Source organism: Paramisgurnus dabryanus, chromosome 6 (assembly GCF_030506205.2).
Source record: "Paramisgurnus dabryanus chromosome 6, PD_genome_1.1, whole genome shotgun sequence".
In the NCBI taxonomy this organism is placed as follows: domain Eukaryota; kingdom Metazoa; phylum Chordata; class Actinopteri; order Cypriniformes; family Cobitidae; genus Paramisgurnus; species Paramisgurnus dabryanus.
Genome location: NC_133342.1, coordinates 37,562,677 through 37,587,209, shown reverse-complemented (window position 1 = coordinate 37,587,209; position 24,533 = coordinate 37,562,677). Strand labels below are relative to the sequence as shown.

Below are 24,533 nucleotides of genomic sequence, written 5' to 3'. Positions count from 1 at the left end.
ACCTGAACTAATGCCTGTAGGGTTAGGGTTAGGTTAGGGTTAGGTTATAGCCTAATGTTTTAAGGTTAACTTACTGTACATATTTACATTAGTTTACTTAGCAGTTTACACACTAAGGGTAAATATTTCTAATATATATATTTGGTATTAACTGATGTAATACTAGCATTTGTAGACCCTTTATTGACATGACTTACCATTAACAAAGCATTTATTAATGGAAATTGTGAACCTTATTGTAAAGTGTAATCTATTTAACATTAACTGATGTGATACTAGCATTTGTAGACCCTTTATTGACATGACTTATCATTAACAAAGCATTTATTAAAGGAATTTGTAAACTTTATTGTAAAGTGTAATAAAAGAGGGTAAGAACCTTTATTACCTTACATAACTGGTCAACATTAGCAATCTTTGCCAGGACACAAATACAAAATAATTATTAAGAACAAAAACTTGTTTCTACACAGAACCACATACATTACATGACAGTGGTATAACAATTTATACATATTACACATTAATAAAAAGACAATTGGAAATTAATTAACACAACTGTAGTGTTTTGATTTATTTAAAGTAAGAATTATATATATATATATATACATACTGTACATACATATACGGACGTTATCTGTGTATTCCCGGGACATCTGTGCCATCGGAGAGGGTGTTTTCTGCCGCGGGTCTTACAGGCTGCGCTCCAGATTAACGCCACAGCATGTAGACATGTTACTTTTTTTAAATAAAAACTAGAAAAGGTCCGTGTTGAGGTAGGCCTGCTATTTTTATTTTACGAAAAAACTTTGTCTGAAAGGAAAAAAAGCCGGTTTTCAAACGGAGTCCGTTTTCTTTTTGTCATTTAAATGTTCTAATTATTTAAGTCAAAAGAATATTTAGGGTAGGCCTATTTTGTTTTTATTTATATTATTTATATTATTTAATTCAGTTTTTCTTCTGTTGTCACTGTCAGAAATGTCACTGTCAGAAAAGTACAGTTTTATTTGCTGTAAAAAATATTTGAAGGTTCTGTTGTTGATCTGTTCTGTATGCTGCTGTTTGCACGTTAAAATAAACCCATGATAAAAAACATAAAAACGCTCTCCAATGTTATTTTTATTTTATGCGAATAAAATATTATAATCTTATCAGTTAACGGTTAATACTCGGATAACGAGCGGTGGTTGTCGGTCGGGAAAATTAACCGAAATGAGCATCCCTAAAATGAGACACATATGCATACTATTAATATGCATTATATTGCATTTGTCAATGTATGTGTTTTAATGACAGAGAATTGTTGCATTTGCTACGTTTATAAGTGTTTATGAGAGAAATATTACATCTGTTTTTGTGCATATTCAATAAAGAACCATTGCATTTATTAATTTATATTCAGTTGCTTATCATATTAATTGTATCCTTTTATGAAGTGTTTTGCTGCGTGCAAAAGGGGTGTATACAATGTTTACTGCAGTTAATTTATTATTTTGGTCAATTTCTACAGTGTAAGATATCAGAGGAAACGAAATGTGATTGATATGTACTTTGACAGGCATTTTGTGAATGTTCTGTATATTGTGTTTCTGAATATTATAGAACAATACACTGATCGAGGGAAACTCAGCGTGTTTGTTTGTCTCTAATACCTGTTCCCTTATTGCAGTGTGCTGTTTACATAAGCATTTGAATATCCTCAACTCCTATTAGCTCCTGTGTAGAAGCCATGTAACGGATAATTCCTAATAAGTGATGTACTAAATACTGGCAGCATCATTTTCATGTTCTTAATCTTTTTTGTTCCTGATTTTTTTTAGCTTGAAGATTCTGAAGTGCATATTGAGAATGCTCCAGTGGCTTTATTTACGGTTGTGCGTTACAGCTCTAATGCCCAAATGCATTATGACCCAGTGAATGTCTCTGTTGTTCTTGAGGACGAATTGGTCACCACCCACAACCAACTTCCAGATGCCTTTCTTGTCTTGTTTGGATTCCTGTATGCTTTTCACATACATAAATGTATGACATAAATGAGAACCAGAAACTCAAAACGTATAAGTTCTGCATAATTAAAATTAGGATCCATTAGGTTTTCCCAACTTATTCGGGTTTACAGTGTACTGACTTGCCTCCTGCCCCATTCATCTTGTCAGCTGTCCAGTCTGTTCTCCTGTGGTTGCTCTGCCTTGGTGTATCCTGTAGCCGCCCATTCGGCTGGATTATTTAACAGATACCCTTAGAGTGACAATCTTTCTCTGTCCCCATTCACCTGACGTTGCCATACACTGGGTCTTCCCAGTTGGCCTTGTAGCTGGGTCTGGATTTTTGGGACTTCATTATCATCTGGACATAGCTTCACCCTTCATCTGCAGCCTACTCATTTGGACATTTACTGGGTTTTATTTATGCTGGTTTTTGCCCTGCTACTTTATCTCACCTACCTTTTCTAAATAAACTGTTATTTTTTGCACTACTTGCGCTTAAGTCCCTTATCGGTTCCTGACAGTCACGTGATTTTCATGCATCTAACCTGGACATGGCCAATGCTAACATCAGACTGAAAATGGCAAAATCATTTACTATAAGCATGGTGATTTCTTAAAGGTAGGGTAACAGATATGATCCTGAAACATTTTTAGTTATGCTGGTTAAAAGTCTCCTCACATCCACGCAGCGAGTCCACGCAGACACCTCACGTGCACTCACCTCCTGTCTGTAAACAGCGAAAAACAGCAAACTTTTCTGCTGAATTGACAACCTGTACAGGAGCCACAAAATGAAAGGCATCTTTTATAACAACAACAGCAAAAACTGCCTGGATCAGCAAGAGCAAAAACCAAAATGTACATCGGTAACTTTACTGCTTTACCACGAGATGAAACAGCTGCAGGAGGCAAAGGGTCTGAAAGGGTCGTTGCACTGTTTATTTTGGTAAGGTAGGTACGCGATATGTTTGTATTGAGATGGATTCAGATATTCTACTTTGATTAAACATTGTGTTGCTTATGAAATTTGTGTTCGTTTACGGATTAGCGTAACAATTACTACGTCTACACAACCGAACGTGTGCTGCAAAGTTTTCTCACTGGTGAATGAGACATGAGATGTGACCGTCTGATCTGTGTGTGTTCATGTGTTTTGAAAGAGGCGTGACTTTGGATGGCGATTTGACTTGAGGGTGGGATCAGGATTTCATTGCTAGGCGGCTACCGTTAGCATTTTTCAAAATGTGTTACCCTACCTTTAATTATTTGAAATACTCTAAATAAACTCCCTCAAAATATTTTGTTACAAACTACATTATTTCTTCCACACCTGCATAATACAAATTACAAAATACACTAAAGTAATTAAATGCGTATTTAAAATACATTTAATTGAAACACTGCCCATGTCTGCATGTACTACATCCTAGACCATAATAATATGGCAAGGAATGGAGTACTATCAATTACATTACATAATAAGAAATGATTCCTTGTAGTGCCAAAGACTCCATCCTAGACTATATACTTAAAAAACTGCCATACTTTGTTGTTCTTTCCCCTTCTCTGTTATCTTTGGCATGATGTGCAATTGTTAAAAGCACTACATACATAAAATAGAATTAAATATTTATTTAGGGTACCACAGACCAGAATGAGACACATATAAAGGTAAGTATTTATTAAAATATGAGCATAAGACAGAAGGATGAAATGGATATTGTAGGATATGGATGATGATAACAAATAACTCCACAATCACAGATAAGAGACAAACTTTCCTTTCTTGCAGGTAGACAGATGATGCAATGAGTGGTATGTGTCAACATGACTAGACAGTGACTGTGAGGGAGTTTGAAGCATAAGTAGCGTGTGCTGATAATGAGGGACAGGTGATGTTAAATTAGTACTCTGGTGATTGTGCTCGTTGCGGGAGAGTGTGCTGAGAACCTGCTGATTCTGAAACATATATATTACATATTATTAAAAACCAGCTCAAAATTCAGAATCAACACATGTCAGCCAGCTTAAAGGTGTATAAGTCATTACAGTAGCATTCCTCCAGCCTTCTGCTGAGGACGATACTGAGACAACTACTGGCATTATTGAACCAATCAGAAAAGAGAAAACCATGAGTCATCAGGAGCCTCATTTCATAGCCCCGCCTTCCCACCAGCGATTGCAAACTCAAATGAGTGAGAGAATCGTGACAAAACTGTGAGCGCAGAGGGACCAGATGATGTCGGGTTATTTCAGGAAATAGATTTTCCTTCTGTACGTTATTTACACATTTAAAATTGGTTTATTTTACGCACAGAGACAGATTCTGCGAGGTTAATTTGAATTTGCCTTTCATGAAACTGTGTTTTTGATTGCATGCCACTGTTTGCAGACTTGCAATGCTTTTGGCAGCATTTCAGCGCAAAAACCGTGCCAAAAAGGTAAGTGTGGTAAATGAGGTCAGAATAAAGTTCATGCTTATTTAGCGTTAATATGAAGTTTCAGTTTTACAAGACATTAATTACACTTACGATTACCAGTACAATGTGTCAGGAACAGAGGTCGAACACAAGTGCAGACAGTTAAACAGATGATTTATTTGAACAAGAAACACAAAAACAAAACCCTCGAGGGGGCAAAAGACACTAGGTAAACAAACACTAAACAAACTAGATTTAACAATAAACTTGACAGATAAACTTGACAAGAATACACTAGACTAAGGACTTAACAATAGCAACCGCTTTCAACAGGACTGGTACAAAAACGAACGAGCACAGGACAGCAAACACAAGGGCATTAAATAAGGGAACAAATCAAGAAGGGAACAGGTGACATGATTCAAACAATGATGGGATATTAACGAGGAAACAAGGGGGCGGGGTCAGGAGACGAGACAGAAAGCACATGGCTAGGAAAAAACAAAGCCAGTGCTCTCACACAAAACATTGGGCTGCCATGATCCTGTCACTATGACTAGACAACTGTGACCTGAAGACAGGATCATGACAGGACCCTCCCCTTAAGGGACGCCACCTGGCGTCCCCCAAGGGAACACACTAGACACGAGACAAGACATACTGAGAAACAGAGAAAAACCAATAAAACATAATACACAAACACAATGGCAAACAACAACTTACAATAACAGGATTGGGGTGACATAACAAAAACATCATTAAAGGGGGGGGGGAACAAAAAAGTTCACATGAGGAAGTCCAGGTGGGTTGGAGCTGTGAGGGCAAGGGGTCCTGGGGAGGAGGTAGAGAACTTGGGACGAGGAGTCCGGGCAGGCTTGGGGGTCTTGGTTGGTGAGGCTGGTGCAGATGGGGCAGACAGAGGCAAGGCTGAGGCAGGGAGGACAGGAGGCACAATGGGGAACAAGGCAGGGTCTCCGGGCAGGAAAGGGGCAGACACAGGAGCCAAGACAGGGGGCGCTGCGACCGGCAGCGGGGACGAGACAGGGACCATGACAGGGGGCGCTGCGGCCGGCAGCGGAGACGAGACAGGGACCATGACAGGGGGTGCTGCGGGCGGCAGCAGAGACGAGACAGGGACCATGACAGGGGGCGCTGCAGCCGGCAGCGGAGACGAGACAGGGACCATGACAGGGGGCGCTGCGGCCGGCTGTGCCAAGGGCAGCGGCGGCTGGGCTGGCTGCGCCGAGGATCCTTTCTTCCGCTTCTTCTTCTTAGGCCGGGGTGCCGAGACTGAGGCAGGAGAGGTGGACGTTGCAGAGGACGTGACAGGCTCTGCGGAGGACCCCTCGGAGGCCGACTCCCATGAGATCCTACGCTCTCGTTTACCTCTGAGGTCAGGGGACTGGACAGAGCCTGCAGGGACTGGAGTGGCGAGCGCTGAGTCCGCTTGCAACAGTACCCCACTGATGCGACCCTCTGGAATAGACGGTAGGGGTCTGGCCTTGGGTTGGGATGACCCCCTCTCACGCCGGGGCTGTTGCAGTTGAGCGACACGGTTAACCATCTCCCAATAGGGTAGGGAGACCAGGCTCTCCCGCTCTGGAACCGGTGGAGGATCGTTGAGACCAGCCATAAAGTATTCACTGGCCAGGAAGTCGGGATAGTTTCCCTTGCTGCTCTCTACGGCCAGGGCGTAGTCCTGCAGGGAGAGTCCTCTCTGGGGAGGAAACGGGCTCTTGCCCGCAAGGGTCTGAGAGGTGATGGACCTCCACCATTCGGGATCCTGTGTCCGATGCATGATGACCGTCTGCTGGGTTCAATAGTGGCTCGTTCGTTCTGTCAGGAACAGAGGTCGAACCCAAGTGCAGACAGTTAAACAGATGATTTATTTGAACAAGAAACACAAAAACAAAACCCTCGAGGGGGCAAAAGACACTAGGTAAACAAACACTAAACAAACTAGATTTAACAATAAACTTGACAGATAAACTTGACAAGAATACACTAGACTAAGGACTTAACAATAGCAACCGCTTTCAACAGGACTGGTACAAAAAAAACGAACGAGCACAGGACAGCAAACACAAGGGCATTAAATAAGGGAACAAATCAAGAAGGGAACAGGTGACATGATTCAAACAATGATGGGATATTAACGAGGAAACAAGGGGGCGGGGTCAGGAGACGAGACAGAAAGCACATGGCTAGGAAAAAACAAAGCCAGTGCTCTCACACAAAACATTGGGCTGCCATGATCCTGTCACTATGACTAGACAACTGTGACCTGAAGACAGGATCATGACACAATGTTGCTAATCTTTTTTTTCTGACGCTTGCAACTTAATTTACACCTTTATACAACTGTGTTACATGCAAATGTATTTTACGCTTGCAATGTCACATACCCTCTCACAAATTTTATCCTGCGCATGCAAATCTTTTACGCATCATTTTCACTTCATAATAGCTTCACAAAATGAGGTTTACCTGTCTGTTATTTATCTAATCATCATTTAGGTCAAATTCAATCATCCTTGAATTTATCTGGGCTTGAGACAGACAGAAATGGGCCATGTGGTATCTAAATAAATTAAACAAACATATAAGAGAAATTAATGTTAGAAAACACTGTCAATAGTCAAATATAAGCACTGATTAATAAAAGAAGAGATTTTTATGTGGGAACCAAACTAGTCTGTATTGAATTTGTATGATTCATTAGAAACGGCAAAGGCAAAAGTTATGCACCCATACTATAGCTTTAATACTGAATGAGTTTTACCATTGATTGTGAGTTGAACAGGAGCCTGTAGATGTCCTACAGAACAGTAATACCAGCCAGAATCACTCTTCATCAGTCCAGACATCACCACAGTCAAAGATCCTCTCCCATTATCACTGATCTCAACTCAACTGGGATGTGTCAGATCTTCCCACTGTGTAACATCTCTTGTCTTTATATCTGCACCACTTTTTGTGTTCATTCTTATATGCAGAAGTGTAGAGACACTGTACACTGATATTACCACCTTCATCTACAGTCAAACTGCTGGACATCACAGAGAGATCAGGAGCTGTCATCACACAGACAGATGATATTTGTCATAGACATTAATCAAAAACAAGAGCAATGTGATGATGAAGTGTAAAATAAATCTCATACCTGATTGGATTGTGATATAACACAACTCTGTCACATCGTCACCATCTTTAATTGACATACCACACCAGTAACCTCCAGAGTTTTGATGCTGCAGGTCTCTCAAAGTGATAGTTAATAATCTCTGATCAGGATAATCAATTACTGACACATCTCCTTTAGTTCCCTTTCAGTCGGTCACTACGACTTCACGTCATGACCGACGAATTGGGAACCGCTCCGCGGCGACCTATCTACTTCGAGAAACTATAAAAACGGCAATGAACTTGGCATGCAGGTATTTGCATAATGCAGGCGCCCTCATGCCAGGTGCGTATATAAGCCGCAGGTGCACAATACCAAATTAGAAGCGCATTTTGATCTTCGTAGATCCTTTTCTGAAGAGAAAAATATACTCAGCTTGCTGAAGTTGGTCGGACCAAGGCACCTCAGCGGAGGCTCGCAGTGTTTTCTCCACCTTTTCTCTCTCTCTCTCTATCTCTTAATTTAGGATTTGAGTTCGAGTGAGTGCGTTGCCTCTCCCTGTGTGCTTCACCAGCTTGCACAAAAGAGTGATTTCTCTAAGAGAGCAGCACGTTTGAGCTTTGTGTCTTTTTAAAGACAGCCACTCATTCGTGTCACGGTCGGGTGCGTCTTTTTAAAGATGGCATTCCACCCGTGCTTCGTTTCTGGATGCGGTGTGTTCATTGCTCCCCGAGATGGCCACGAGCGTTGTCTTTCATGTTTGGGGCTCCAGCACGCAGAGGCAGCGTTCCATGATAGTTCATGCTCCATCTGTGAGGGCATGTCTATGGCGGATTTGCGGAGACGGGTGTCTTAATGCTACTAAGAGTGCAGTTACTAGGCTTGCGAAGGATGATCTCCGCATAACGGTGCTGGGTCGGTCCCGATGGAGACGAGCGGCCCGTGTTCTACGGTGTCCTCGCGCTCTGTCGAGCCTCCACCAGAGACGTTGTCCACCGTAGCATCGGAGGGGGAGCTGTCAACCTCGGACGCTGATCCAGACCCACTCCCGCCTTCGGGTAGGGTTGCGGGACCTGCCTTCGACCCCGAGTTGGCAGCCATGCTCGCTCGGGCGGCGGTCGGCTTGAAGTGGACTGAACCTCCCCCAGCCGAACCGTCCCGCCTCGATGATTGGTACTTTGGGGGTGCCAGGGCTTCTCAGTCCTCGCCCCCGGTGCCCTTCTTCCCCGAGGTGCATGAAGAGCTGACGCGGTCGTGGAAAACCCCGTTTTCCTCCCTGAACCGGCCGTTTCAGCCTTCACCTCTCACCTCTCTCGAGGGTGGAGATGCCAGGGGGTACACTGGTATCCCGTCAGTGGAGCGCCCGGTAGCGATGCAGTTGTGTCTGGCCGGTGTCGCTTCCTCCTGGCGGGACCAGCCTACTCTCCCCTCACGGGCCTGTAAATATTTGTCCGCTCTAACCGGCGCTGCTTACAAAGCCTGTGGGGAGGCAGCTTCAGCCCTGCATGCCATGGCATTGCTGCAGGTTCACCAGGCTAAGGCTCTCCGAGCTCCGTGCGGCTACTGATCTGGCGCTTCGTGCGACCAAGGTCACCGCACGTGCCGTTGGTCGTGAGATGTCCAGCCTGGTGGTCCAGGAACGCCATCTCTGGCTGTGCCTGGCGGACATGAAGGATGCTGATAAAACCCGGCTCCTGAATGCTCCGGTTTCTTAGCCAGCCTGTTCGGCGAGACGGTCGAGGAGTTTGCCCAGCAATTCTCCACGGCCAAGAAGCAGACTGAGGCCATCTCTCAGATCATGTCACGTCGGAAGCGTCCTGCGCCTGCCCCGTCCACGTCAGCACCTCAGTCTGCCCCTCACCGAGGGCGTCCTGCGGCGGCCGCCCCCGTTCCTCCCCGGGGCTCTTCGAAGAAGTGAGGAACTGGTTGTCAGCAGTCCGCCCCGCCTGGTCAGCCCGATTCAAAGGGTGTAAAAAGGAAGTCAACGTCCTCCGTGCGGAGATCACTGTTCTATTGGCGAAGGATGCGATCGAGCCGGTCCCTCCAGCCGAGATGAGGTCGGGGTTTTACAGCCCTTACTTTATTGTACCAAAAAAGAGCGGTGGCTTGCGACCGATCCTGGACCTGCGTTCGCTGAACCGTGCACTTCACAGAATGCCGTTCAAGATGCTGACTTATATTTCCATGCATTCGTCCAAACGATTGGTTCGCATCTGTCGACCTAAAGGATGCATACTTCCACGTATCAATTCTCCCCCGGTTTCTCCGCTTTGCGTTCGAGGGGCGAGCATATCAGTACAAAGTCCTCCCATTCGGGCTCTCCCTTTCGTCCCGTGTATTCACCAAAGTAGTGGAGGGCGCTTTAAAACCCCTGAGAGAGAAAGGTGTGCGCATTCTCGCGTATTTAGATGATTGGCTCATAATAGCTCAAACACGTCAGACGCTTTGCGATCACAGAGATTTAACTCTAAAACACCTCGCTCGTTTGGGTCTTTGGGTCAACTGGGAAAAGAGCAAGCTTTGCCCCGTGCAGAGAATCTCTTTTCTCGGGATGGAACTGGACTTGGTCGATTTGACAGCTCGTCTAACAGAAGCGCGTGTACAGTCGATACTGACTTGCCTGAATACATTCAAGAGCAAGAGCGCGGCCCCGCTGAAACAATTTCAGAAGCTCCTGGGGCATATGGCAGAAGCTGCGGCTGTGACACTGCTCGGGCTGCTTCAAATGCGACTGCTTCAGCATTGGCTTCACGACCGAGTCCAGAGGAGAGCGTGGCTGTGCGGGATTCACCATGTTATCATTACACCTGCGTGTCGTCACACTTTCGCCCCGTGGTCGGACCGTGCGTTTCTACGAGCCGGTGTGCCTCTGAGACAGGTCTCCAGGCATGCAATAGTATGCACAGATACCTCGGACACTTCTTTCTCAACAAGGGGGCACATTATGGCACACGCGCCCCGACCTCTGGAACCTCTATGTGTGGTCTCTGGACGGGGCATGGAGGTTTTGAGTGATTTACCACAAGAGATATCTAGCACTATTGCTGCAGCGCGAGCGCCGTCTACGAGACAGGCTTACGTGCTTAAATGGAACCTGTTTGTCGACTGGTGTTCTTCCCAACGTGAAAACCCCCGAGAATGTATTTTTCTGTTGTATCTCCAGCGTCGTTTGGAGAATAGGCTGTCACCTTCCACTATTAAGGTCGATATCACTGCGATATCAGCTCACCATTCACCCGTAAACGGTAGGACAGTGGGTCAGCACGACCTGGTCATTAGATTTCTCAGAGGCGCTCGAGGGCTTAATCCTTCTTGTCCTCCCTCTATTCCTCCTTGGGACCTGTCCTTGGTGCTGAAATCTCTCCAGGAAGCTCCATTTGAGCCTCTGCATAGTGTGAGTGTTAAATTTCTTACTATGAAAACTCTAACTCTCCTTGCATTGGCTTCGGTTAAAAGGATAGGGGATATTCATGCATTTTCGTTCAACGATTCGTGCCTTCAGTTCGGGCCCGCTGCATCCAGCGTAACACTGTCCCCGGCCCAGCTTCGTGCCTAAAGTTCCCACCACTCCTTTCAGAGATCAGGTGGTGAACCTGCAAGCGCTGCATTTGGAGGAGGCAGACCCAGCCATGGCTTTGTTGTGCCCTCTCCGTGCACTACGTGTGTATATGTGACCCATCACGGAAACCAGGGGCACAAGTCGGCAGCACAAGTTTCGAGAAAATGAGAATCAAAGTTATTTTTTTCTAAATTTGTGATTTTCGTTTTATTGCAGAATCTGTTAGTTGAGATCACGAAGAAGCCTCTCCATGTTTGAGATAGCAGTTTATGTATATTTAAAAGGGTACATTTTGCGGTTATAATAGGCTAGTTTTTCCAGAGATTCTAGCGTGCAGCGGGGGGCGTCATTGTCTGTGTGTATATTTATATACTGTATAAGCTTATGTTTTTGCCTCCGACCCCACAGGGAACAGCGTGACTACTGAATAAGGATAGTTCGCCCAAAACTGAAAATAATGTCATTAATGACTTACCCGTATGTCGTTCTAAACTCGGAAGACCTCCGTTCATCTTCGGAACACAGTTTAAGATGTTTTAACTTTAGATTTAGTCCGAGAGCTTTTTTATTCCTCCATTGAAAATCTATGTACGGTTTCCATGTCCAGAAAGGTAATAAAAACATAATCAAAGTAGTCCATGTGACATCAGTGGGTCAGTGAGATTGTGGTGAAGCATCGACAATACAGTTTGGTCCAAAAATAGCAAGAATTACGACTTTATTCAGCATTGTCTTCTCTTCCGGCTCGAGCGTGAAGTCACGTGACTTGTAGTGACGCGCTGCCCTGTTCCTCAGACATGTTTGCTTAGTTTTATTTTTTTTTTTCAAACTTATAGCGTGCGTCTCCCCAGACTGTAAATGAAGCTCGGGCGCACAAAACAAAAGAAAGATAAAAGAAGCTGGGGCGGAACAAATAACAGTCAGCCGCATCGTATGACAGCCGCGTCACTGACTTTATGGGGCGCCGCAGTCGGATGATGTCAAAGTACCGTGAGAGCTCTTCAAGAAATCTTAAGGAGTAGTTTAATTTCGACTCGCTCTCGCGGTACTTTGACGTCTTGCAGCGCAGCATGAAGTCAAACTCATAAGTTACACAGAGACCCTATTTTAAATACAAAATTTGAAGGCGGGTTCATGTGTTTAACGGAACGCAAATACCGGACTGTAATCTGATATACCCTTACATGATACGATGTAAATAGTCCTCAAATTTTATATTATATTGTATTACCAGAAGTTCATGCGAAATCTGATGTACTAATAGACTATATATATATCACGGATTATACGCATTTGTGGACAAAAATCATTGGATGATTCACACATCTGAAACAGACTGGATTCGACTTGTGATCCCCACAAAGGTAAAAGTCCCGTTTATTTTTGCATGTTGTTCATTCGGACTTCTGTAATAAAATACTACATATGATGCTAGAACATCTGTAGCCTATCTCATAACGGCTTTACAGAGGGTATGGCTTAGCTAAATGAGATGTAAATGAGCCCTATTGTCTCTCCAGCCAGGGAAAAGGGAAAGTGTTAACTTTTTTCTTTCTCAAATTTCTCATCATTCTCCTTCTTGAATGTGTTACATTCAAATGGCCACAACTTCTCCAAATCTTATCAGATTTCCATGTGTTACACATCGTTAGAAAGCTTAGAAACTGCACTTTCAGAATCTATGAATAACTCAAAATGCACAAGATCCGACTTGTGTCCCTACTTTCCGTGACTGGTCACATATAGACAGAACACAAAGCTTTAGAACCTCAGACCAGCTCTTTGTCTGTTACGGTGGTCAGCAGAAAGGAAAGCTGTCACCAAGCAGAGGATGTCCCATTGGATTGTGGATACTATAGCCCTTGCATACCAAAAACAAGACGGGCCTTGTCCTTTTAATTTACGTGCTCACTCTACAAGTAGTGTGGCATCATCTTGGGCACTGGCTCGCGGTTCCTCGCTAACGGACATTTGTAGAGCTGCAGGCTGGGCTAATACGTTCACAAGATTCTATAGTGTTCGTGTCGAGCCGGTTTCCACTCGGGTTCTCTCTTTAGATCAGTAGATCGGGCACTGCTGCTCGGCTTTCTCAGCAATAATATAGCTAATTTGGTATTGTGCACCTGCGGCTTATATACGCACCTGGCAAAAGCGCCTGCATTATGCAAATACCTGCATGCCAAGTTCATTGGCGTTTTTATAGTTTCTTGAAGTAGATAGGTCGCAGCGGAGCGGTTCCCAATTTGTCGGTCACGACGTGACGTCTCCGTTCCCTTCCTTCAGGGAACGAGGGTTACATACGTAACCGAGACGTTTCATTTGCGTGTGCCAGAACAGAGCTGCTCCTGCTTGATAGCAGCAGTATTTCTGGTGTTGGGTGTATATACTTTCATAATGAAATGGAATAATAACAGATCCACCAGTCTGAACAGTTACTTTCCTACACTCATCACATATAAATCATAAACAAAACAACTGTTAGAACTTTACCTAAACTGAGTTTCTATCAACACAATAAAACAATAGAAAACATTAAGTGTGTCCACTGTACATGTTTGTATTTTATATGGTTGCTATTTAATGATGTTGTTGCGAGTGGAGGCAGAGGCGAGTGAGGATCCAAATCCAGTAAAGTAAAGTATTTATTAATATAAAACATAAAACAAGTAAACAGACAGGCAGGCAGGCAGAACTCTGAGCTAACAGGTGACATTAAACAACATTAAACAACGACTAGCAACAGGGAAGTGAACAAACAGTGTAGATATAACAGACAGGAACCAATCACAAAGCAGAGACAATGAGTAACTATGACAACACACAAGAGGGAATGAATGAGTCTAATGAGTGTCCATGGCAACTAACAAGTGGGTGGAGCAAACAATCAACAGCAGGGCAAAACACAGACCGGATCATGACAGAACACCCCCCCCCCAAGAGCGACTTCCAGACGCTCCCAGGGCCGTAAAGAGTAAAGTCCAGGCGCAACAGGGATGGGATGGTGGATAAAGTAGGAGGCCAAGGTGGTGGAGGCAGAGCAGGAGGCCAGGGTGGAGCCGAAAGTGGGACCAGAGACCAGAGCAGAGCTGGAAGCCAGGGTGGTGCCACAGGTTAAAACCAGAGCTGAGCTGGAGACCAAGGTGGTGCCGCAGGTAGAGCCAAAGACCAGGCAGAGCTGAAAGCCAGGGTGGTGCTGTAGGCAGATCCAGAGACCATGATGGAGCTGGCGGCCAGGGTGGCGCTAAGGACAGTAGTGATCCAGGTGGCACTGGAACCCAGGGTGGCGCCCCTGGCACTCTGGACCTGTAAATAAGGACAGAAGAGAGAGAGGCTGGCAAAGCCAGGGAAACCAAACTAAAGCCAGACAGAGCAGATAGGCTGGTTAGTTCAAATAGTTAAATAGAGTTCAGAATTGTCCATCTTTGACAGGGCAAAGAGTTCAGTGTCAGCCATTTTGGATGAGGTAGAAAGTTTAGTGTCCGCCATTTTAGACAGGGCAGAGAGTTCATCAGAGTCATGCAAAGCCATTTTGGCAAGGGCAGCGAGTCTATGGAGCTTGGGTGTGACCATAATGCCTGAATTACAGGATACAGGAAACTCAGGAAATTCAAAAACAGTCTTCAGATTCAGGACAACATATTCAAAAGGTTCAGGTTCAGCTAACTTGGTCGAAAAAAGCTCAGGGGACTCAAATGGAAACTTCTCAGCCATGACAGGAAGTGTAGAAGACTCACGTGACCTTAGTGACTCTGGCGATTCACTTATTCTGGTGATTCATTTAGCATTGACGATTCACTTGACTCTGACGATTTGCCCGTAACAGGAAGTACATGAGGCTCAGGTTTGAACCATCTAGTCGTAATAGAGAGTGCAGGTGACACAGGTTCGAACCTTCCAGCCGTGAGGAGGAGTTCAGGAGATTTGGGCACATGAGTTTGAGTGACTTCCTGTGAAGCAGAACAAAAAACAGACCAAGCAGACCACAAAGCCAAAGTAAACACAGAAAATTCCAAAAGTTTAAAAGATTCAAATGACTCGTTTGGCTCAGGTGACTCCAAAGAATCGGGGGATTTGGACGAATCAGTTGAAAAAATGAAAAAATTTGTTGAACTGGCTGACTCCGTCATTCCGGCCGACCTGGCTGACCCGATCGGCCCGGCAGGCTCCGTTGACATGATCAGCCTGGCTGGTTCCGTTGACGCGATCGGCCCGGTCATGGAGACAGGTGGCTTAAGGATGCTGGCCGCCCGAACCAACACCATCGGGGTATCTGCCAGGCTTGAGACTAACTGGTTCGCACAGGCCTCAACTGAGCTTACCGGTATAGCAGCCATCTTGTAAACTGACTCTGGACTGGCGGCAGCCATCTTGTGAACAGGCTCGGGACTTGGCGTACAAAGGACTGGACTAGACAGGATTAACGTAGTGCATTCAGGCGTCCGTGGCTGCTCTGGCTCCGATCCCACGGACCCCAATGCCTACTGCCCCCCATAAAATATTTAGGAGCGGCGTCCACCTCAACCCTGGTCACGGTGAGAGAGGACCCGCCTAACAACAACGACTTATTTTGGATCCAAAACGCGAATTTCACCGAATTGTTTTATCTAAGAGGCAAAAGTTAACCACCCATACTGTAGCTTTAATAATTGAATGAGTTTTACCATTGACTGTGAGTTGAACAGGAGCCTGTAGATCTCCTACAGAACAGTAATACCAGCCAGAATCACTCTTCATCAGTCCAGACATCATCACAGTCAAAGATCCTCTCCCATCATCACTGATCTTAAATGATGCATTCTGGGCTGTGTAACATCTCTTGTCTTTATATCTGCACCACTGTTTGTGTTCATTCTTATATGTAGAAGTGTAGAGACACCGTACACTGATATTACCACCTTCATCTACAGTTACACTGCTGGACATCACAGAGAGATCAGGAGCTGTCATCACACAGACAGATGATATTTGTCATTGACATTTATCAGAAACAAAAGCAATCTGATGATGAAGTGAAAATAAATCTCATACCTGATTGGATTGTGATAAAACACAACTCTGTCACATCATCGCCATCTTTAATTGACATTCCACACCAGTAAGCTCCAGTATTTTGATTCTGCAGGTCTCTCATAGTGACAGTAAATAAACTCTGATCAGGATAATCAATTACTGACACGTCTCCTTTAGTTTCATTTGCGTGTGCCAGAACAGAGCAGAACTTGAAAGCTGCTTCTGCTTGATAGCAGCAGTATTTCTGGTGTTGTGTGTATTCATAATGAAATGGAATAATAAGAGATCCACCAGTCTGAACAGTTACTTTCCTACAGTCATCACCTAAAAATGAATGTGAAAAAATACAACCTTTTTAAAAAGTGTTACAGAAATTTGAAAATCATATTATTTAGTATACATAAACTAACAATGAAGGGTCTGTTCTGTTCACACAACAGCTTACAGTCACAGCTCTAATGCAGTATGTATGAATATAAACCCTGAACGGGCAACTCGAGTCAAACTAGTGTACAATTTACTCAGGATGCCTGTTACCATAATGACAGTTGTAAATTAAATGACTGTACCTTTATCAACAAAGTATTATTTTACAATAGAGGCAGCGCTGAGGTGCTATTTATTTTATGTGCAATGTTATGCAACGCATTCTGTGCAAAGTGCGTATATTACAAAATATCAAAACTCAAGCTCACTGAAGATAAACAGTCACTGATGAAATAAGGATATTAACAAGGGTGTCAATTTGGTTTGAGAAGTGGGGGGACACAAAATGGGGAAACTGTTTTCGACTTGAATCCCATTTCTTGCATTTACATACATTTAGGGACTATAGTGATACAAAATACAGGAAATAATTAAGTTAATTATAAATTAATAAATTCTGCTAAGAAGAATATACAACTAGACTATGTATAAAAATGATATTTGTTTACTGTTTTCTAGATTTCATCACCTTACACAATGCAAATAACATTATGTAAAAATAAAACTTGATTAATATTGACTGAGGAAGTTCCTGTCAGCGATTAAAATCATAATGAAATTAATGCTTGAAATCAAACTGTGATGCTCTTTATCTCTTTATGTTCTTGAATGAAACAAAGAGGACAACTATAGCAGATTACAGCATATGTTTCGATTAATTTCTTAAAGCTGTTGCAAAGTGAGAAGCTTTAATATACATTACTGGACTAGTTTAGCCTTTGTTGCATTTCTGTCTCATCACAATTTCCCCCCGTCCCCAGTAAAAATTACGCCCCTGCTCTTTACGACTTTTTTTTGAAAACTACTTAATTCCTTTAAAGTTTCCTTTATTAACTCTTACAAATTTTAAGATGTTAGTTGTGGCATACTGAACGTTTCTGTACACAAACACCATTCTTTTTAATCGATTACTTGGAACATTAGCTCCCTGTGTGATTAACTCTTTCCCCGCCATTGACGAGATATCTCGTCAATTAAGAGAAAACGCTTCCCCGCCAATGACGAGATTTTCCGTCTTTCCGCAATACCGCTATTATCCACCAGGTGGCGCCCTTCCGCAACTTTTTAAAACCGGAAGTATTGCCCTATAGCAAGCTGCTGCATGTCCGTGTCTGTTCTAAAGATCGCTCTGAATATGATCTCTATGAAAAGTCCGTCACAAATATGGAATTATTTTTGCTTTTTGCTCAAAATATGGTGTTTTTGCAAAAACCTACCCATATTCAAAAGCTGATTGCAAAAGAACCACTAAAGGTAGGATGAAACGGTTTTTTTTTGTTTGAAAGCAGAGGGTCTGTTCTTTCATTTGGTATATTGTATGTTTATTTATTTAAAGAAGAACATTTTCTGGAAGGCATTAAACTTTTGGTGAAAATCATGAAAAACGCTGGCGCTGGCTGGCAACTTTTTTTAAAAACGCTGGCGGTGAAAGAGTTAAAATAAAAAAAATGCATGAAGTAATATGAATAAGCCACCTTTTAAAATACATACAAGTTACCGTACCATTGACAATGTCACTGTAACAATACAATATTATCTCATCATCACCTGAAATAAAAATGTAATTATACCCTTCAATGTTTATCTATAGATGATCAGGTAACATTAGAAATAGCACTGAACATTAAAAAATCTCACCTAAAATCAGGCAAAACCAGATGATGGTGTACAACAGAGCTGCTTTCTTGTATGCGACCATTTCTCAACTTTATCTTCCTGTTTGTGAACTCTTAAATCATTAACTGTGATTGATCAAGTGCCTCTAAACTTTTGCCTGGTTGTGTGTGCTGATGTAAAATTCAGTGAAATTTCCCCATTTCCCAATATCTTCCTGTTTCTTAAGTTGTTAACTGTGACTGAAGTATAAGTTGTAGCCTATATTTCCTTTTTTGTCATGCATGTGGAGTGTTGGGAAAGTTAACTTTCTACATAAACTAGTTCAAAGTTCAGATCACAAATTTTAAAATGAACCAGTTCAGTTCATAGCTCATATTTCAAAAGTTAGAAATATTAATATAAAAATGAACTAATTTATATTTCTTTTTTCCCATATCATTTTTTAAAATGAACTTTAAATCCTTATCCACCCAGGATTTACATTAGCATTGACTGTCTTTTAATTTTTGTATTTGCTTGAAAGGCTAGCCGGGTGCTTCAAGGGGGTCGCACACCAGGCGAAAAGCGCTATGTCGCTTATAGGACAACTCGCAGGTATCGCACGTGCACGTTAATAGCTTGAAATTAGTCATAGTCTATTTCAAGATCCAAAATATGCGTTAGTAGCCTATGTTAATCGTTAACGATTTGGGACAAATATGATGTTATTTAATGTTAAACTATGTGAGTGGCGCGGCAGGGATTTTAGCAGTGTCCATCCGTGAGTCACCTCCATGCTTCTTTGTGTTTTGATGACACATGAAGCCGTGAAACGCAGATTGGGTGTACACATTAAGGTTTGTTTACAGTGTGTTTCAGCCGGGTTTTCGCCTGGAAGACTCTATAGAAATCTGGCACCCTATTGAACGACGTTAAACTGAGAGAGCGTTCACAAACACCAGAATGAACGAGTTCACAGTAACGTTCATCATGCAGTAATACAGTACGTTCAGTTCATGTTCGCCCGAAATATGAACGAGTTCATGAATTTTTGTTCAATAAACTCATTCAAGCACAACACTGGGAATTTGTATGAATCTTTATTTTGCATAATTGTCATGGAGGGACTTTTTAAGCCGGCGGAACCAAAATGGCGGAAATAGTTCTGCCTGGACCAACTTGACTGCAACATCTGGCCGTTCCGGCCAACTCCGGGCAAACAAATCAAATGCTATTGTGATCAGGTGCGCTTAGCGAACGTGGCGATCAGTGATTGGACATGTGGGGAAGAAGAGGCCCATAAATAAGGCGTCAGGAAAACCGAAAAGAGGAGTTTATTCTGGCAGGCGCTGTGAGTTAGGCGGAGGTTTACGGTGTACGTGGAGAGACGTTTCGGTGTGGATTTGCAGGCTTGGGCGAAGCGGAGTTGGAGAATTAGGCTGGAACAGCAACGAAGATAAGTGTTTGATCATTCATACTGCAGTACTTGTCATTGATTTGACTGTATACTGTGAAGTAGTGTGTGGAAACTAGGATTCGGGTGTAAGAAACATCAACCATGAAGAGGGAAGTATCCAATAGTTAAAGGAACAGTGTGTTACATTGGAATTCGTCTTGCTGTTGTCTTACTGTGTGCAAGATTGCTAATACTGCTACTCCAGTACATCTCTTTTTACCCGTTTAAGTGTGTTGGCTACCCAGTTCGTTGGAAGACCCGTGGGAGTGTGGAGACGGCCGAGAAAAGGAAGACGGAGTTCAAGTGTCGTGGCCTTGACACTGCATGTGGTTGTCCTCGGCCCCAGTTATTCGTCTATTCAAGACTCCGAGCCCAGCTCCACGTTGTGACCCTGACCCTATATCACTGTAAGATTGTGGAGTGCGGTGGGTGCTTTCTTTGAAGTGTGTACACTTGGACAATTGTCGTGCTGTGCTGTTGTCAGTGTTTTCAGTGATCATCTCGTAGGCTGAAGAAAGAGCCCTGTTGCAGAAGAACGGAGTGGTGGCATTGGGCGGCTGTCCCTTATTTATACACGACTGAGATCTGTTAACCTCCTGTCCCGGCCTGGTGGTGGCGCAACGACTGTTTCACGTAAGCATTGGATGTGAATACTGTGTCTAATACCGAAAGAAGGAGAGAGCGTAATCGCCTGTTGTGTGGGAGAAGTGTACTGCTGTCCTTTGTGCATAACTATACACTTGTTGAGTGTTTCCAGATGGCAGTCCATGTCTACATCTTTTGTCCCGCTGCCTGAAGGAAAAGAACATCCGAAGCGGTTGGCTCCGCTCTGGCAGTACACTGTATTGGACAACCCCTCTACTTCCAGTTGTCCACTTCTGCGATGCCATCCGGTGGGTGTGTTCATTTAAATCTTGAAGCAGTCTCATCCGGAAGCTCTATACTAAAAGTAAGTTCACTAAAAGTTACTCACCTGTATACCTCCTTGTACGCCTAAAGCTAAAAGCTACGTACCAGTGTATTCACCTGTATACCTCCCTGTACGCCCAAGGACCCGCACCAGTGTACTCACCCGTATACCTCCTTGTACGCCCGAAGCTAGAAGCTACTACCAGTGAACTTACCTGTATACCTACCTGTACGCCTAAAGCTAAAAGCTACTTACCAGCGTACTCATCTGGATAACTCCCTGTGTGCCCAAAGCCGCAAGCCCAGTGTACTTACCTGCTTACTTACCAGTGTACTTACCTGTATCTACCCTTCTGAGCCCAGGAAAAGAGGCTGGAACCATTCACTTGTAACTCACCTGTGGGGCACGGAGAGAGGAAGCGGGAAAGACTTATTTGTAGTTCACGTGGAGACGAAGAGAGAGAGAGAAAGTCAAGGAGACTTACCTGCAGCCACGTGAAGAGTCAGAAGCGACTTGGATCCCCGTTCCCCTGAGTTCCAGAGAACTCGTTATTTTAAGCGCTTCTCCCCTTCCCCTGTTCCCTTATTTTAAGTCAATAAACATTGTTATATTTTAGACTTCTCTTGTCTGTTTGGTCATTGGGGCACTTTGGGACCTCCTCGAGGTGGAAACTGAGGAAGGAGCGTGACGCATGCTAGGGGTGGTCCGCTCCGACCTGTGACATAATCTTAATTGAAAATTTACATTCATGAGTTCATCTATGTGCGTAGCACACTAGAGGTCAAAAACAGGAAACCACTGTGAGATTATATTTATACATTTTAACAGAGATAATATAGTGTAAATGTAATACTGCATGTCACATTTTGAAAGCTATTAGCTGTCACTGCTAGACACTACAGAGACACAACTATAGGTCGATTTTAGCTCTTTGCACACACAACATATGTGTATGTTTAATTTTGGAGGACAGTTTGCATCTAAAGAGTTCATCTTAGTATCTCAAAGGTACATTTTGGTAGCAAATGTATGCATATCTGTACAGATGGTAAATTTTAAAGGACACAAATTTGAAAATTTTGAAAATAGTTTACTTACACGGTCAAGCTAATCATTAAAAATCAGCACAACCTTTAGAAACTTTGAAGTCTAAATGTATTTATGAGGTTATAAACGCAATGGTTGCTCGACTCCAACATCACCACCAAGCTTCTGACAACTCTTTCAAACTTTATTAAATACATTTATAAACATGTACCTTCAAAACATAAACATGTTCCCTCATAAGAAAACTCTGTGGATAAATCTTTTTTGGGAATGTGCCCGTGTTTTTTTATATTGAGATTTTTGTGCTTACTATAATTGTCACAATTTTTGTCCTCTTAAGTTTAATTTATCTTTCATGTTCTTTAAAAAAAAATGTGATCACAGCAATCTTTTATAAGCTTCATGTTAAAAAAAACTGAAATGAAAACACACACAGACACAGTATATATATCCTTATTCCAGACAATAATTAATTAATAATTAGCAATTTTCTTATATGTGTCTGTACTTATTTAGTTTTGTAAATAAAATCGCCATTTACACAGAACGGGCCGTACCCAGGATTTTCTAAATATCGAGGTCCAAATATGAATTTTGGAAGGTTTGAACATTCCCCCACTTTACATATGCATTTTAAAACATAAGAAAATCAAAGAATTAGATAACTGTAGTTTTAAAACAATGTCAGTGTGCAGTATGATCAATTATTTTAAGAAGACAACAGATTTTTATTATTGAGTATCTGGTTAAATGCTGAGATTTTTTTTTTTACTCCAAATTAGAATATCAGAAGAGGTGTTTTTGTTTATTATTTACAAAACACAATAACATACTCCAAACAGAAATTACCTTAATGAGAGATGTTTCGAGGATTACATCTCTCATTTTCACAAAGAGGTTTTATTCCATCGTCCTCTAAACAATCCATTAGTAAATATATAATACAGGCTATTTCATAAGCTTAGTTAGGGCACATTTAAACAGGGGTATGGCTTCATCTCAGGCCCTCTTGTCTGGGGTATCTATGCAAGATGTGGATGATGCCGCAGGGTGGTCTTCCCATCACACATTTTTGAGGTTTTACAGGTTAGACCTCAAATCTTTGCCTGGTTCACAGGTTCTTATGTCTTGAATTGGTGCGTGGTTCACTTTCACCATAGGACAGACACATTTTCATTATGGCATAGTGGGCATTGTCATGGCATAGTGGGCATTGTCATTCCCAAAGTGGCATTTCATGACGCAGCATTAAAGTCCCCTCGAAAGGGAACATCTCGGTTACATATTCATCCTCAAAGCGCCAAGCAGGAATAGGGTTGTGTACCGAAACCCGGTGTCAATATGGTGCCTTATATGGCCGGTATTTACTGGACCGAATCAGAACACAGATCTCGGTGCCTCGTTTTAAAAAAGTGAAAGTGAACCAAAAGTTCAACATGTTCCCAAAGTGTCATTTCATGATGCAGCATCTCATTCCTGTTCTCATGGAACCCTGGTTACATACATAACCAAGATGTTTTACTTAGAACCTTTATTAATACATTACACATTAATAAGGTTTCATTCATAACTGTAGCGATTTTGTTGTTGTTTGATTATTCTGTAATAGTATCTTATCCAATAACTTATTTAGTAAATAGGTTAATACTAGTACATAGTTTGGAATTGAAATTATATGCTACACTGTTCTACTAACAATAATAAATACCTCCATTACTTACTTTAAAAGTTACCTACTTTATAAGTTAAAATCAATATTTTAAAATCAATTTGGGACTTAACTGGAAGCCAGTGAAGTTGTTGGAGCACGGGTGTAATGTGATGGCGTGAGGATGTGTGAGTCAGAACATGTGCAGCAGAGTTCTGTATATATTTTAACCTATTAATGGAGGTTGCTGGTAAACCAGCACAAAGAGTTACAATGATCAAGCCTTGACATGATGAAAGAATGAATAAGCCTCTCAGCGTCAGGCCTAGAGAGAAATGGTGTAATTCGCTCTATGTTCCTCAGATGGAAAAAAGCAACCTTAATTATATTTTTTAAAATGTGAATTAAAAGTTAACTGGGCATCAAAAATCACTCCCAAATTGCTAACCTGACCAGAAGGGGACAGTTTTGTCTACTGAGATTGTAAAATCCATAACATTTAATAATATTCAAAGAAGTGCCAATTAATAAGACTTTTAGTTTTGGAGCAATTTAATCTTAAAAAGTTTAGTTTCATCCACCCTTTATTTTCTAGCAAACAGTCAGAAATTTGGGAGGAGGAGGAATTAAAATCAGTCTGAGAGCTAATATAAATACTAAATAAGGCAGGACCCAAAACTAACCCTTGAGGGACACCCTGCCACAGAGGAGCAATCTGAGATCTGTTAGTACCCAGGTAAACAAATTAGGAACAATCTGATAGGTAAGAGTTAAACCAATTTAACACAGTTCCAGACAGACCGGTCCACTTAGGCAATGTATCCAATATACTGTGACCGAGTGTATCAAATGCAGCAGTAAGGTCTAACATGACCAAAATGACACAAACCCCCTGAATCAGTAATAACGAGGCGATCATTGAGAACTCTGACCAACACGGTCTCTGTACTGTGTCCAGATCTAAACCCGGATTGAAATCTTTCAAATAGGCTATTTGTGCAAAGGTGAGTATGGAGGTGGCCAACAAACACACGCTCAAGCACTTTTGCCAGGTAAGGTAGATTAGGAATAGGTCGATAGTATGAAAAAATAAGTAATATCACTCTCAGGTTTTTTAAAAACTGGCGTAACTGCGGCTATTTTTAGAGCAGAAGAGACATTCCCTGAATTTAGTGAACTATTTACAATAGTAGTAATGTGAGGTGTTACGGCAGGCAGACAAAAACAGTCGTAGGTACCGGATCAAGTATACAGGTGGTGAAGTTCATTGACAAAACAATTTTGGAAAT

The 24,533-nt window shown here is 42.5% G+C and overlaps 1 protein-coding gene across 1 annotated transcript in view; it reads right to left on the bottom strand.

Annotated features, from left to right (window-relative positions):
• Positions 1 to 3,687: 3,687 nt before the first annotated feature.
• Positions 3,688 to 24,533, bottom strand: part of LOC135767115 (polymeric immunoglobulin receptor) — a 33,604-nt gene continuing 12,758 nt past the window's right edge. Inside the window, 5 exon segments of the mRNA XM_065276745.2 lie at positions 3,688 to 3,947; positions 7,191 to 7,318; positions 7,320 to 7,482; positions 15,753 to 16,031; positions 16,120 to 16,425. Coding sequence (XP_065132817.1) covers positions 3,892 to 3,947; positions 7,191 to 7,318; positions 7,320 to 7,482; positions 15,753 to 16,031; positions 16,120 to 16,425 — 932 coding nt within the window. The 3' untranslated portion in view covers positions 3,688 to 3,891.